At 41.9% G+C, this 14,431-nt stretch overlaps 1 protein-coding gene across 1 annotated transcript in view; it reads left to right on the top strand.

Moving 5' to 3' along the window:
- The window catches only part of SLC13A4 (solute carrier family 13 member 4), a 235,981-nt gene that overhangs the window by 125,002 nt on the left and 96,548 nt on the right, over window positions 1-14,431 (top strand). The window contains exon 9 of the mRNA XM_069227958.1: window positions 8,206-8,325. Coding sequence (XP_069084059.1) covers window positions 8,206-8,325 — 120 coding nt within the window. The remainder of the gene's footprint in view (window positions 1-8,205; window positions 8,326-14,431) is intronic.

Below are 14,431 nucleotides of genomic sequence, written 5' to 3'. Positions count from 1 at the left end.
CTCAGCTCAGGGCACCTTAGGGGCTGTCCTGACTGGTGGGTGACTCCTCCTTGTTTTCCTAATTATCTCCTCCAGCCTTGTCGCCAAAAGTGGGGGCCGTGGCCGGAGGGGCGGGCATCTCCACTAGCTGGGTTGCCCTGTGGTGCTGTAACAAAAGGGGTGAGCCTTTGAGGCTCACCGCCAGGTGTTACAGTTCCTGCAGGGGGAGGTGAGAAGCACCTCCACCCAGTACAAGCTTTGTTCCTGGCCACAGAGTGACAAAGGCACTCTCCCCATGTGGCCAGCAACTCGTCTGGTTGAGGTAGTCTGGCAGAAACTGGTCAGCCCCACACTAGAAGTCGGATTGGTATTCAGGGGGCATCTCTAAGATGCCCTCTGAGTGCATGCTACAATAAATTGCACACTGGCATCAGTGTGTATTTATTGTGCTGAGAAGTTTGATACCAGACTTCCCAGATTTCAGTGTAGCCATTATGGAACTATGGAGTTCGTGTTTGACAAACTCCCAGACTATATACTCCTATGGATACCCTGCATTTACAATGTCTAAGGTTTTGCTTAGACACTGTAGGGGCATGGACATATGCCCTCATCTGTGGTATAGTGCATCCTGCCTTAGGGCTGTAAGGCCTGCTAGAGGGGTGACTTACCTATGCCACAGGCAGTGTGAGGTTGGCATGGCACTTTGAGGGGCATGCCATGTCGACGTAGTCATTTTCTCCCCACCAGCACACACAAGCTGCGAGGCAGTGTGCATGTGCTGAGTGAGGGGTCCCCAGGGTGGCATAAGACATGCTGCAGCCTTTAGAGACCTTCCCATGGCATCAGGGCCCTTGGTACCAGGGATACCAGTTACAAGGGACTTATCTGAGTGCCAGGGCTGTGCCAATTGTGGAAGCAAAGGCACAGTTTAGGGAAAGAACACTGGTGCTGAGGCCTGGTTAGCAGGGTCCCAGCACACTTTCAATCAAAACTTAGCATCAGCAAAGGCAAAAAGTCAGGGGGTAACCATGCCAAGGAGGCATTTCCTTACAGTCTCCAAGACAGGCTCCATGGAGACAAGAGGCTGAGGTTTGACCGAAAACCGGCATGCAGCATGGATGGAAATTCTGGTTGGAATCCCCTTTAATGCCCTTTGCCCAACGAGGTGTTTTTATAGGGGACATGTTTATGCACAGAAGCCTGATGAGGGTATGTACCTAAGCACTGTACTGTTTACACAGTCTTGGGGCAGCCACTACAAAATATTATTTTGTGTGGCTCACATTCTGTTCTTGAGATTCCGAGTAAAAGAACATTATGCAAAGTATGTCGTCCATAACACTGATAATGACCCTTTCGCAGAATAGCAGTTGATAATGAAATAAAAACAACGCCACTAAAAGAAGCAATAATAAAATGAAAAAAATGTAATACAATAATACAGAGCATAATCACTAGGTAAAAGGGCACAGGCTGCAAACCTAAGCTAAGCTGTCACTGTTCCCAAGCAACTAACTAAGATGGACCCACAACACCCTCCCCTAATCCCGGAACAAGTGTGCGAAGTCCAAGCCCTAATGTTAAAAATGCTCTAATAAAAGCATAAAAACTCTAAAAGTAGAGCTCAAACAGACATAAGAGACAATGTCTAAATCAACAAGCCAAGCACACCAACAGGCAGCCCAAATTAAAAAGCAATTTGGTGTCACATTTTAGAGAAAAAACAATGGTTAAATTCTAACAATAATCATGTTGCGGCAAAAAATCCCCGATGTCATCAAGGGAGATTGAGACCAGGAAGGACTCCACTGCGGCAGGTGGCAAGTTGATCAAGGAGATGGCAGAAGGATCCACAGAGCAGAAGTGGGCAGAAGCCTCCGGCGCATACTGAACTGCGTAGGTAGCACTGTCCATTGTGCCAGATGTTGTTGGAGCCAGCAAATCCACAAGCAGTGGCTCATTGGATGCCTCATGAATCAACCTTAGTCTCAAGGGGCATGTCTGTGAATGAACCCTCATCAAGAACATTAACAGTCCTTGTCCACAGGAGGTGCAGGCTTGACGTCATGACACGCTATAAGTGCATATAAAAAAAAGCATCAGCAGAACTCTGCCAATTAATGCCAAAGTTATAGGGAATCAGCCAAAGACACCCAAAAAGAGTGAGTATATGGCTGCAGGTAGTACTCCAAACATGGTCTGGAAGGTGCTTACATATCCAGAACCGACAGCCTTAAAAAAGTGTGCAATCCCTGCAGTATGTGATGCATTGAATATTCTGCTCTCCAATTCCCCAAAATACTTTGGAAAGCTGGTATTTAATAGGGATTGTGTCTCAGCCAATGACCTTGCTATATGGAGATCGTACATCTCTTCATTCTGCAGCAGCTTTGATCGTTCAGAGCCACATAACTTCCATTTGAAAGTATCTGAAATGCTGGACGAATTCAAGAGACAGGAGTACCCTTTAGATAGCATGCCAAATTTGCGACCTCCACATTGCAAAGGCCATGCAAGGACAGCTGCTTACAAATCATAGAATGACTAACAGTAGTCTCACATTTGGTTCTACTAAGAAAGACCTCTGTTTTGCCATTCATACATCGATGTAATCGAAAGGCAACTCCCACACCTCGTGTATGTGACAGTCTCCTAGCTATTCAAGCCTGCCTATTGCAAAATGCTTGATGCATTTCGTGAAATGAAAGGTTGAAATGTATTGTATTGTATTAGGCACTTACAGAGCACATAGCTACCTAGGTTATCCCAGCACTATAGTGTGATACATAATCCACAGCGGTGACGATGTTAAACATCTGTCAGCAGAGCCATGCGATCAACAAGATTGTGCTAACAGCCAAGCCTGTAGCTATTTGTTGAATGGCAATTCCAATTCAGCAGTCCGCAAGGTAGTAGCCATGGAATTTCGTGGCTTGGAAACATTGTACCAGAAATATCGTCCACCTCTTCTCACTCTCTGGATCGGAGGAACCAGAGCTTGGCAGGCGATGGAAGAACGCAATCGTCTTGTAGGGATTTAAGGAGTGATCAATGCATTCCCAATCTTGAGACCCGTCTGGGTGAGTGATCTTCGAGCAATGCATAGGGATTTCAATTAAATTCTTTGAGCAGCCGGCAGCCAGTGTAGCGAATTTAGAACTTGTTGAGAGGATTGAAATTTAGAGACGTATAGAGATGAAAAGGGCAGATTTATCACTCCACGTATTAGCCATACTGGTGAGGAGATTTCTACAGTGAAAGGCAACTTTTCTAATTTCTCAGTGTTAAGCATGATATAACTAGTTTCTTTTTCAGGAATTATCTGTTGTTGTCTGGACAAGTTAACAGCAGCAAAGAATTCAGTAACGTTAATGTGCTTCTAGGGCACACAGCCACTTTTGAGAATCTGCAGTGTCCAACTTAACTGCATGATAGAACGTAGCTGGCTTTGTTCATATTATAAAAAGGACATGTCATTCTGAATAATATCAATTGCAGATGGCACAATATTATTGAGGGTGTAAATTCTGTTGGAGAAAGTGTTCATGCCATTATTGACAACAGCTAAAGCCTTTTCCACGTTTTCTTAATGTATCTGCCTTAAACATGCAGCAGCTTCCATCTGGGATAGTTTCTGATCTTGTTATATATAGCATACAGGAAACGCTTTGAGCGTGGCTTCTTGGGTCCTAACAGGAAATCTTGTAGATTGACTTCTTCAGACAGAAGACTAAGGTGTTCTTTGACAGCTGTTAAATTGGAAAAATGTAATCATTGATGGCACAGTTTACCCACACTGTATGTAGTGACGATACCTGAATGTTGAGCTGAGACAAAGTGAGGGTCAGGCCAGCTTGCTCTCAAACCCTCAAGAGGAATTAACAAAACATGCCTGGTACTCATTTGTGTCAACTGGCCACAAAAACCACCCACCGGGACTCAAAACTGAGGAATTAAAGGTACCATTCGGAACCTAAGCAGTGAGTTGTTCTTCAGTGATATTTAGAAGTGTTTGCCAATTGTGAAATTTAGCTGGTGTGGGGATACTGGGCACATTCAATTATTTTACTTTTGCTAACCCCAAACAGATGGTGTCAATTAGAAATAATATTTGTAGCGGAATAAGGTACGCTCTAAACAAAGCTTCCCTACCCTAGATTTGCCAATCTTTTGATCTCATACACTTTTTAAATCAATAGTGTGTTTCCAATACCCATAGCCTTCCACAGCAAGACGGAAACAAAGAAATATGAGTAGATCAATTTTGTGTCGGTTTGCAATATTTTCCTCATTCTGGAAGTTGGCCATGGTAGAGGCAGTGGGGAAAGGGCACCCCTCTTGATTGGCAGTCTCTTCAGGTGCACAGAGAGTTATTTGTCTACAGACCATCTTCATGTGCAAGGTGGAGAGGTTGTCAAGGTACCTGATTTGTTACTGCCAAAGCAGCAAAAAAAGAATAAAGAGGACTTCTTTAATATGGGACATGACAGAGGAGATTGCAGCTTATCAGTCAGAGGATTGAGCAGTGATGCAAAAAGGAAAACCATTTATGCACTCTATCAACACTTTACATAGCAGGTTGATGGAGGACATGAGCAAAGCAGTGGTCAAGGAGGTCAAAAGAGTATCGGAATCTTTCTCACATGGTGTACTATCAGTGGAGCAGAAATTAGGAAGGGAGAAAAGACGAATGAAAAAAATGGATTGCTGCATGGTGGAAATAAACAAGAAACTGACAGGTGCAGTGCTGTTTGAGTCCCAAGCCACAGAGGCCCTTGTGACACTTGAAGAGGAAATAGAAACCCCAGACAGTTTGCGGAGAGGTGCACAATACTGTGACCTGGGAATCCCAGTGCAGGTAAAAAATGAGGTGCTAATGGGAGGAATTGTCTGAGGTTTTGTCCGACCTCTCAGGCGTGTAAAGGGAGATGGCCTCTTACATGGTGAAGGCCTTCCACCTTTCCACCAATATACCTGGAGTAGGGATCAGAGTTATGGTCTTATGGACGTTAAATCACCTGAGATGAGAGAAAGTATCGGAATACAGCCTTACAGAAGACAGAAAATAGACGGAAAAGAGGTTTTATACTATTCTCTATTTTGAGCTCCCACACCGTGATCAGAAGGAGAGAATTGAGGTCTATCAAGCAGGAACTGAACACAAAAGGGATAGAATCCTCAGTATGTTTATCTGCCAGACAGAATTTATGACAAGGGGAAGAGGTACCTGTTCTCAAAACCACATCCACACTCAGACTAGATCAACCTACTGACTGATCCTGTAACATGGTGGTGTGGCATGGGTTGAGATGCTTCCTTTAGGGATTCAAGCAACTGTTTGGTCCTGAATTCTTTGGTTTGTATCCGATAGAGCTCTTGGCCCTTGTTCTTATTTCTCCTCTTGTGATGGACCTTTTTAGGATGCTTGAAGGGTAAAGGAGAGTTAGAATCAATCTCACAATTCAATTTGCAGTGCAACCCATTTGGTCACACACTTAATACCAGACAACAATACTTAAAGTGCAAAGGTTTATTACAAGTTAAAAGCCAAACTAATATAAATGAATTTCAGAAACATATTATATAAGTACAAAATCACCACAGATGAATTAAAGGATTGAATGAAATTAAATTGCATAAGCATAAGGCATACTAGAATTTCAGATGAGGCAATACAAAGGTGAGAAACAGAATCTGATGGTCCATATACAAGTTTTGGTCTTCTTGTCTAATCATTGAATAAACATATGTTGAACTAAATACCATAAACTAAACTAAGGAAGGGAACCTTAGTTATTTCTTGGATGAATAGGAAAGTGTCAGCGTACCAGAAACATCTGTATAAGTTCTGATAGAGAGGAGGTGCATAGCCTGAAGGGAATCTGCCCTTGACTAATCGTGGAATACCAATTAAACCTGCAAAACATTCAGGAAATCCACGTCACCAACACCAGTTATTTTTCCTGTTCCTTACAATTGACATGCACATCTCCACTCAGGTCTCCCATTTCACGAATTGAACGCTAGGACTACCATGAACATCTCCGGGCGCCTAGTACAGAAGCAGAAGTCTTTTCTTCTCTGTTTGTTAGCTCTTCCTCGTCCTTGCCAAATTATTCACCCTGGATCTCACTATCTATGAATACACATTATGCCTTTCACTAACTGCAGAATCGCACGAATACATCTGCAAAGAAAGAACATTGCTGTGCCAGCAAAACTCCAGGCTGAAGTTTAAACACAAGAAATAACATTCTTGAGACCTTTGGTTAAGCTAAATTGATAAAACATTGAATGCAATTCGAGATACATGATTATAAATGCACCTTATAATTATAAAGGAAGACCAAATTATGCATGAAACGTGATTATCTGCAATTTCAATACAGCCATATAAATCAAAATACATGGCTACAAGTATGCATAAGTACAACAATTTAACATGTTAAGGATGACCATTAAGCACACACATACATTAGTCTATAATAATGTGATTTGGGTGCTTCACTTTACATTAGTAGCGTTAAGTTGCGTTTAGTAGAGTTAAGGCACAGGATATAGTATAGCCTAAAAGCCCGCCGTAGCAGGTTACACCAGCCATTAAAGGCCAGCTCCAGCGTCCTCTAACAAGGGAGCTGGACTTTAATGCCGTAGAGCCCAGCTGCGGAGGGCTATGAGGCTATTAGAACATTTTGCTACTAGAGTGCAAAATGTTCTAATAAAAAAAACAAAGGCCTCATGGATCCTGAGGAAAATGTTGGCTCTCCGGACTTCTACTGGCAATTAGAAGCCCGAGAACTCAATTGTTTTCAATGGAGCTCCCAACATTCCAACGTTCTAATACATTATTAGATTACCATTGTAACATATAAAGAGACGGCCAAAATTACGCATTACCATATGGAATCTTTTCCAGCAGAAGGTGGAGTAACTTTGTGAGGTGGTAGTTTTAATGTTTTTCTTTTCTCCCTTCTGTTTTTTGCTCACTTGCTCCTCTGGAGTTACAGAGATACAATGAACCAGAAGATCTTGCGATGTACTGAGACTCTCCATATGTTCTTGGGCAGCGATACTATTAAAAAGCAGCGATACTATTAATAATCAGTGATGCCTTTTGACAACCTATTCAGATATTAATATTAATAGAAACAGTTAATCAAAATAAGTATACTTCCGAAATATAAGAGAGTTGATGTTCGAGTGACAATTGACACTAAGTTGGAAGCATTTCTTGTTAATACTAAGGCTTCATTGTGTTGCTGTTAGAAGACACTTACTGATATGTCTGTAAATGTATTACTCAGAATCATTTCATGATCTATATCATTAGTTTTTTATGGTTTTATCATCACTGTATATAACTCTACTATAACAGGCCTGAACACTGAATATGACCTGAGTGATAGCTCTGCATTATAAACATATATCTGTTTAGCAAGGGATTATCCTGCTAGCTAAATCCTGGGAATGAAAGATTGGTGTAACATGTCATTTTCCCACTGTGCTCCATGCTGAGTCATATTACATGAGTAAGAATCTACTTGGAAGAAGCTCAGAAAGGAAGAGGATCTTAGAAGGGAAAGGGGATAATATATGTGCGTTTTGAAATAGTATAGAATGCCTTGTCGAATTGCATGCTCACGTTATAAAGGGTCTGGCCTCTTAAACACTTGTTTAAAGAAATTGTGCAAAAAGCGCACAGTTGAGCAGCCATTTTATCAGTTTTTTCTAACTGAGGATGCCCACTCCATTATATTAATGCAGGAGTACTAGGCACACCATGACAGAAAATGTGAATATTTTATAAGTGCCCCTTGGGAACTGCCTGCAAATCCCGTGACATATTAGAAAATGAATTTGTCATTTGTGCTGTAGAATGCATTGTTCCAATAAAAAATCCTATTGGGTAGAGAATATCCTCAAACAGCATCTGGATTAACATATTTATGACTTCACTGGATTGATGCAATTCAAGGTAGACATTTAACTCAACACTTCAAAAGTTCACTGACCACCACAGGGGTCTGATCCTTTTCCCACAATGGTCTATCTAGCAGCATACTTCTCACCCCTGGTGTTGCGGATCACTGGGCATAAAACTGAGTAGGTTACTTCCTAACCTGGCTGTGCTCTCCTTTTCTTCGCATCTGTTCCAATACAACTGCTGTGCAATAATGCATTCTTCAATATTTCCCGGAAGCAAATGTGCTCTCTGTTTTGCAGGCGTTATCCTGATGCTGAGGTGGTGCATTTTGGGACTTGGTTCGTCTTCAGCATCCCTATTGTCCTCACAATGCTGCTGTTCACCTGGGTTTGGATGCATTGGCTCTTTCTAGGCTCCAAGTAAGTAGAAGCCTCTGGTTGTGACATGAGTAGAGCATGCATGCACCTGTTTTTTCCATTCAATGTACAGTAAGAACATTATACACCCTTAATCAGGGCTGCCAGTTAACAGTATTTACAAGGATTATCTCTTAGCAAGAGTCAATAGCATGACATCACCCTATCACTGCATGGGACTCACTACAGAAGCACCTGTCATGATACTCAATATACAATTAGAATATTCTGTCCTTCTGTATTACTGCTGTGCAACATCCCTTCCACAGAACAATGCTTACAAGGATTACTACTTATTACTGCTGGAAGTACACAGCTTGAAATCATCATATCACTACATAACATTCATAGCAGAAGCACCCAGTCATGATACTCAATATACAATTAGAATATTGTGTCCCTGAGTATCAATGCTGTGCAATAGCCCTGCCACAGAACAATGCTTCCAAGGATTACTACGTATTACTGCTAGGAGTCCATAGCATGATATCACCCTGTCACTACATGGGACTCACTACAGAAGCACCTGTCATGATACTCAATATACAATTAGAATATTCTGTCCTTGTGGGTCACTGCTTTGCAACATCCCTGCCACAGAACAATGCTTACAAAGATCACTTATCACTGCAAGGTACTTATACTGAGGGCCACCTGTCACCACATGCTATCAATAATCTACAATAAGTGTATTAATTTATATGCATTATATAAAATTTGCTGTGAAATACACCGGTTCCAACATTGTCCTTGAGATGTATCCCTGTGATTGAAGGGAGTCTCACCTGTCAGTGATAAACACAAACAGGTTTTCCCATTTCCCCCAAAACATGATGGGCGTCAATTAGGGTCCGCTACCCTTAACTTGCTCTTTGGTACGCATGACTCGGTCTGTGCTACCCCTGGTGTCAAGGGTTATAAAACAGGAACAGGAACAGGAACAGGAAGCAAGCCTGACTCAAATAGTCATGTTTCCTTTCTGTTGTTTTTACTCTGTCTATTTCACCTAATCCCATACCTGCAAATATAAGCAGCAACAAGAGGTCAGCTCTGTGATGGTGTTGTGCAAAATCTGCATGACGTCATTTCCGCTACCCCTAGCATTTTGGTGAATTGACATCCATGCCTAAAAATTCAACGGCGCACTTAACAGCAACCCCCATTTTACGGTATGCAGTGCATGGCAATAACTATGGAATACCGGTATCCATGTGCCCCATTTACATTACATTATATTGAAAATCCACACTAGAAGTTGCAGGGTACTTTGCAAGTTTCCAAGGTCCATGCATGATGTGCTATTTATGAGTGAACTTTAGCATGAATTCATCATCACTACAAAATACATACAGTGGGAACCATGTGACTTTATTTAGCACTTACTATGGAATATTCCTGATAATGCATGTCATTTACAGCTTAAATTGTCTATTATTGCGTCATCCATTTAATAAGGAACTCCTGCTACTGAGAAACTATCACAATAAGAACCACCCGCCACTGTATGCCTTATTCTGTGGGTGAGGTGTGGCGTAGGGACTAACTTTCAGACTTTAGAACCTGTAAACCTGGCTTTCAATCTCACCTCCAAGGCTTGGTTAAAAACAATGGAAATTTTTATAAATCACTTAATGTCCACATGCCTGAAATTGTAAATTGTTTTGCAAGTATGTAAAACTATTTAGTGTAGACAATTTCTAATGGTATCCACATCACCTCCTCTCAATTAGTGTAGAAATTTCATCTGATCCTCACCTACGTTTAAGCTAAATAAATGTCTATGTACAGCTGTGTGGACCACGTATTCAATACCTGATTCTTGCCATGATAACTTCTTAGGTTCGTGTAAAGCAAAGTATGGTCTACCTACTAGGCACATAAATATCAAGTAACAGCTCGATCCTTATGAGGCATGGCCGTAACAGCACAGCGCCAACGACCTTTGCTGCTGCATATTTAAAATCTTCTTGTGGATGCATGACGATTGGCACAAACTAAACCAGGACAAAACTGAAGCAATCCTTTTCCCTAACCATCCTTTGGCTCCCACTGTGGTACTTGTTATCAAGAACTATGGCACTTATCATAATGCTGGACTCACCTTCTCCACAGAGACTCTCCTGTTCCCCCTTACAAGAGTCTTACACTACGTTCTGTACATACATATGTTAGTGGTTGTAACTAAGTAATAGTAAACTAAAAGTTTAATTAGATCATACTCTATCAAATGACAGGAATACATAAAATCAACAGAAACAACCTAAAAAACAAACATCAAATACATACAAGATCATTTAAACCAAAAACTGTCCTTAAAAACCTTACCCGTCATAGGCTACATCAAAGAATTGTATATTATAAATCAGACAGATTGCATCACTTCTTGATCTTATGCCATATTTCAAGAAATTAGTTTAAAAATTGAACACCTCACTAAGATAAAATAATTCAATCAAACAATATACGTGTGTTAAAATTCCATCTTTAGCCAGGTGTACATTGTCCATCCTCATCCACTAAATATTGTACCTTGTCAGGTCATGCATATAAAAAAGTTAAAACTTATTTGAAATGCCAATAGATTGAAACATATTTGTGGATTAGGTAGCTTTGAAAGATATGGGTACACTAAATCATCCTGTCAAGATTCAATCAAATATAGTGATGAAGCCTTTATAACCAGGTATCCAAGATCACTGTGCCTTGAATCCATTAAACAGATTTCATTTAAGTACTTCTTTGATAAAAAAAGAAAGGTTCTCAACTTTAAAATCCATAATATTAAAATAATTGGCAATTCTAGTAAGTTGTACCCTTACTTTTTGCCCACTGTAGTTCACTACAACAGATTTCCTTGTTGCAAAAAGTTGATATTTTTTGCCCTGGCACAGATAACTCTTCATACCAAAAGCACAAGCTTGGGTTCATAGCCACATAATTCCAAGACTTCATATTAGTCTCTACCTTTACCACCTGTTCTATTACACATGTTGGGAGCCCCAATACTACTTTTAAACCATTTCCAAAAGTCTGAATGTCCATTAGCTTCTACCAGTTTTAAAGAATCCAAAGAGCGGTAGGCCCTGCCTCTCATGGATGTAAAAAATGATTAAATTGCTTCAGCTGTAGCATCCATATACTGGCTATCAACTACCAAAAACACCCAGTTTAAGTCCCTCTATCTCACCCATTGAGGTACCCATAAACAAGGATCTACATTCCCCATCCAAAATACTCTAATGCTGCTCATCCTCAAAGTTATGACCCTCCCCAGGCAGTCACCTCATGGTATTCTTTTGTATATCCTCATATTAACCTCAGATATCTGACACTTACATTTAGGAAGACATCATTAAAAGAACCATCCAGTGAAAAGAACAATAGCACTTCTCTTTGCCCAGTTCTTTGTCTCTAACAATCAGCAACATTAGGCATTCTAGAATGGTTGTTAGTTTGATGATGCGAGCTGGGGTTTAGAGATTTATTATAACATCATTCACCTGATGGCCCCTTTAAGCAGACTATCCAAGTTCCTCTTAGCACAATGCCACTGCATGGGGAGATTTCCTACACTACAATACAGTAGGTAAAGAATCATGTTTGGACTATTGCACCATCCACACCATTTTTATCAACTATCTCAGCCCCTCTAGTAAGCGGGACCTAAATATCAATGTCAGTGTCAATGACCACTCTGTTAGTGGTCACGTGTCCTAGCATCCAAATATGTCCGGCAGCTCCTAAAGACTCAGAGACTAGAGTGGGATTCTGTTTAATCCACTTCTTACATATGTTTGGTCTTGAAATTAATGTCAAAATAACAGTAAACCTTTATTATGTATTGATAAACAAACGATCATAAGAGATTCACCAACTAACGGCTTAATAACAAAGAAGAAATTATGTTGCCTGTTATCCCTTTTAGGAATCCACTCCTTGACTAGGTATAGGGCAAATATCTTGAACTATATTTTTGCATTCATGAGAGACATTGACGGATTCGAATAGCATGTGAAAAGAAAGGCTATAAAAGTATCTTTTGCATAACACACACTATCAAAACCTCAAACTTACATGTATATCTCCGTACACAATTTCTACTGTACCTAATCCCGCCAGTAAGCACTGTCCCCAAATATTCTTGGACCTATGTTATTACAGTAAATTACCACCATCTTTAAAAATGTGTGAGGTGAGTTGGGTTGATTTAGGAATTAAATAAAGATAAAAAAATGTTATATGGAGGTATTTATGGAACATCTTCCCAAAACCAAGAGAATAACCTGATCACCCTGGTGGTAAATGCTGTGCTTAAAAGCAAAACCACAAAATTAGACAATTTCATTAAGGCCCATATTTATACTTTTTGACACAAACCAGCGCCGGCGCTGGTTTGCGTAAAATGTTTTACCGCCGGCTAACGCCATTCCTACGCACCATGCGGGCGCCTTATTTAAGGAAAGACGTTAGCCGCCGCTGCGGACTGGTCAGAGTAAAAATAAATGACTCAAACCAGGCCGCGCCGGCGTAGGGGAAAATGAGGGGTGTGCGTCAAAAAATGTTGCAAGTCAGGTTTGAGGCAAAAATCATGCCTCAAACCGGACTTGCGCCATTTTTTGACACACAACCCCCATTGAAATGACTCCTGTCTTAGCAAAGACAGGAGTCATGCCCCCTTGCCCAATGGCAATGCCCAGGGGACTTCTATCCCTTGGGCATGGTCATTGGGCACAGTGGCTTGTAGGGGGGCCCAAATTAGGCCCCCCTATGCCACTTTAAAGAAATGTAAAAAAATACTTACCTCAACTTACCTGTACTTACCTGGGATGGGTCCCCCATCCATGGGTGTCCTCAAGGGGTGGGCCAGGGTGGGAGGGAGTGTCCCTGGGGGCAGGGAAGGGCACCTCTGGACTCCTTCCATAGTGAGAGACCATGGAAGTGAGCCCACAGGTCTCTTAACGCCTGCCCTGACCCAGGCATTAAAAAAAGGCACACATCAGGCTGTGCGCTGTTTTTTTAAGGCCCGCCCCCTCCTGTGCGTCAAAATGACGCTGGATTATAAATAAGGCGCACAGGCCTTAAAGTCATTTTTTGGGCGGGAACGCCTAACTTGCATGTCATTAACGCAAGGCAGTTTCCCGCATCCAAAAAATGACACACATAGAGGAAATTTGACTTCCGAGGGCTCGGGCGTCAAAGTTTAAATATGGTGCATGGTTTGCATCGAATGTGCGTCAAAATTTTTGACACACATTCAGTGCAAACAGAGTATAAATATGCCCCTAAGTCACTTGTTAACAATTACTATTAAATCACCATGACCATTTAAACATTCATGGTATGCAATGGACAAACATTTTCGCACATTGCCACTATGAAATGCTCCTATTGAGGCATAACATTTGTCAAGTCGTTCACTATCTCCCCCAGAATCAACAGATCACTCACACCTCAAATTCGCCTTGCCCTACCTAGTATGTCACTTAACATAAACATGCTCCTCATCTCTGGTTTTGCATAATAGTAGTGACAGAAACCTCTTGTCACTGCAGACATTAAGGGGGTCATTATGACTTTGTCAGACACTTTACACCATCTGCCGAAGTCCCGACGGTCAGGTTGCAGCCACTGCGGCCGCCTTCCCAAGGGCCCCATTATGAGTTTCCCGCTGTCCCAGTGGGAAACGGCCTACAGCATTGTCGCCGGCTAGTAATCGAGCCGGCGGCAATGTTGTAGTGTGTATGGTGCACCAGCAGCTGTCGCAAAGTTCACTGTCTGAACCTTGTGACGGAACTGGCCAGGGGGGACCCTGCACTGCCCATGCCAAGTGCATGGGGAGCTTAGAGGTACCCTGCACCCAGTACTACCGCCATGTAAACGATGGCGGATTAGAACCGCTAGACCCTCCTGTGGAGGAGAACTGGTGGTGCTGGTGGTCTGCTTGCTGCACGACCGCCGTAATCATCATGTGGCTGTCAGACCGCCGCCAAAGCAGTTGGACCACCGCTTTGGCGGCGGTCAGACCGCCACCATTACCCTTGCGTCGCAATGAGGCCCTAAATCTCCGCTGCGTGGGAATTCTTATGGACTCTAATGCTGAACATTTGCA

The sequence above is a fragment of the Pleurodeles waltl genome, chromosome 4_1 (assembly GCF_031143425.1).
Source record: "Pleurodeles waltl isolate 20211129_DDA chromosome 4_1, aPleWal1.hap1.20221129, whole genome shotgun sequence".
Classification (NCBI taxonomy): domain Eukaryota; kingdom Metazoa; phylum Chordata; class Amphibia; order Caudata; family Salamandridae; genus Pleurodeles; species Pleurodeles waltl.
The sequence above is the reverse complement of the archived record's forward strand: the minus strand, read 5'-3'. Positions and strand labels throughout refer to the sequence as shown.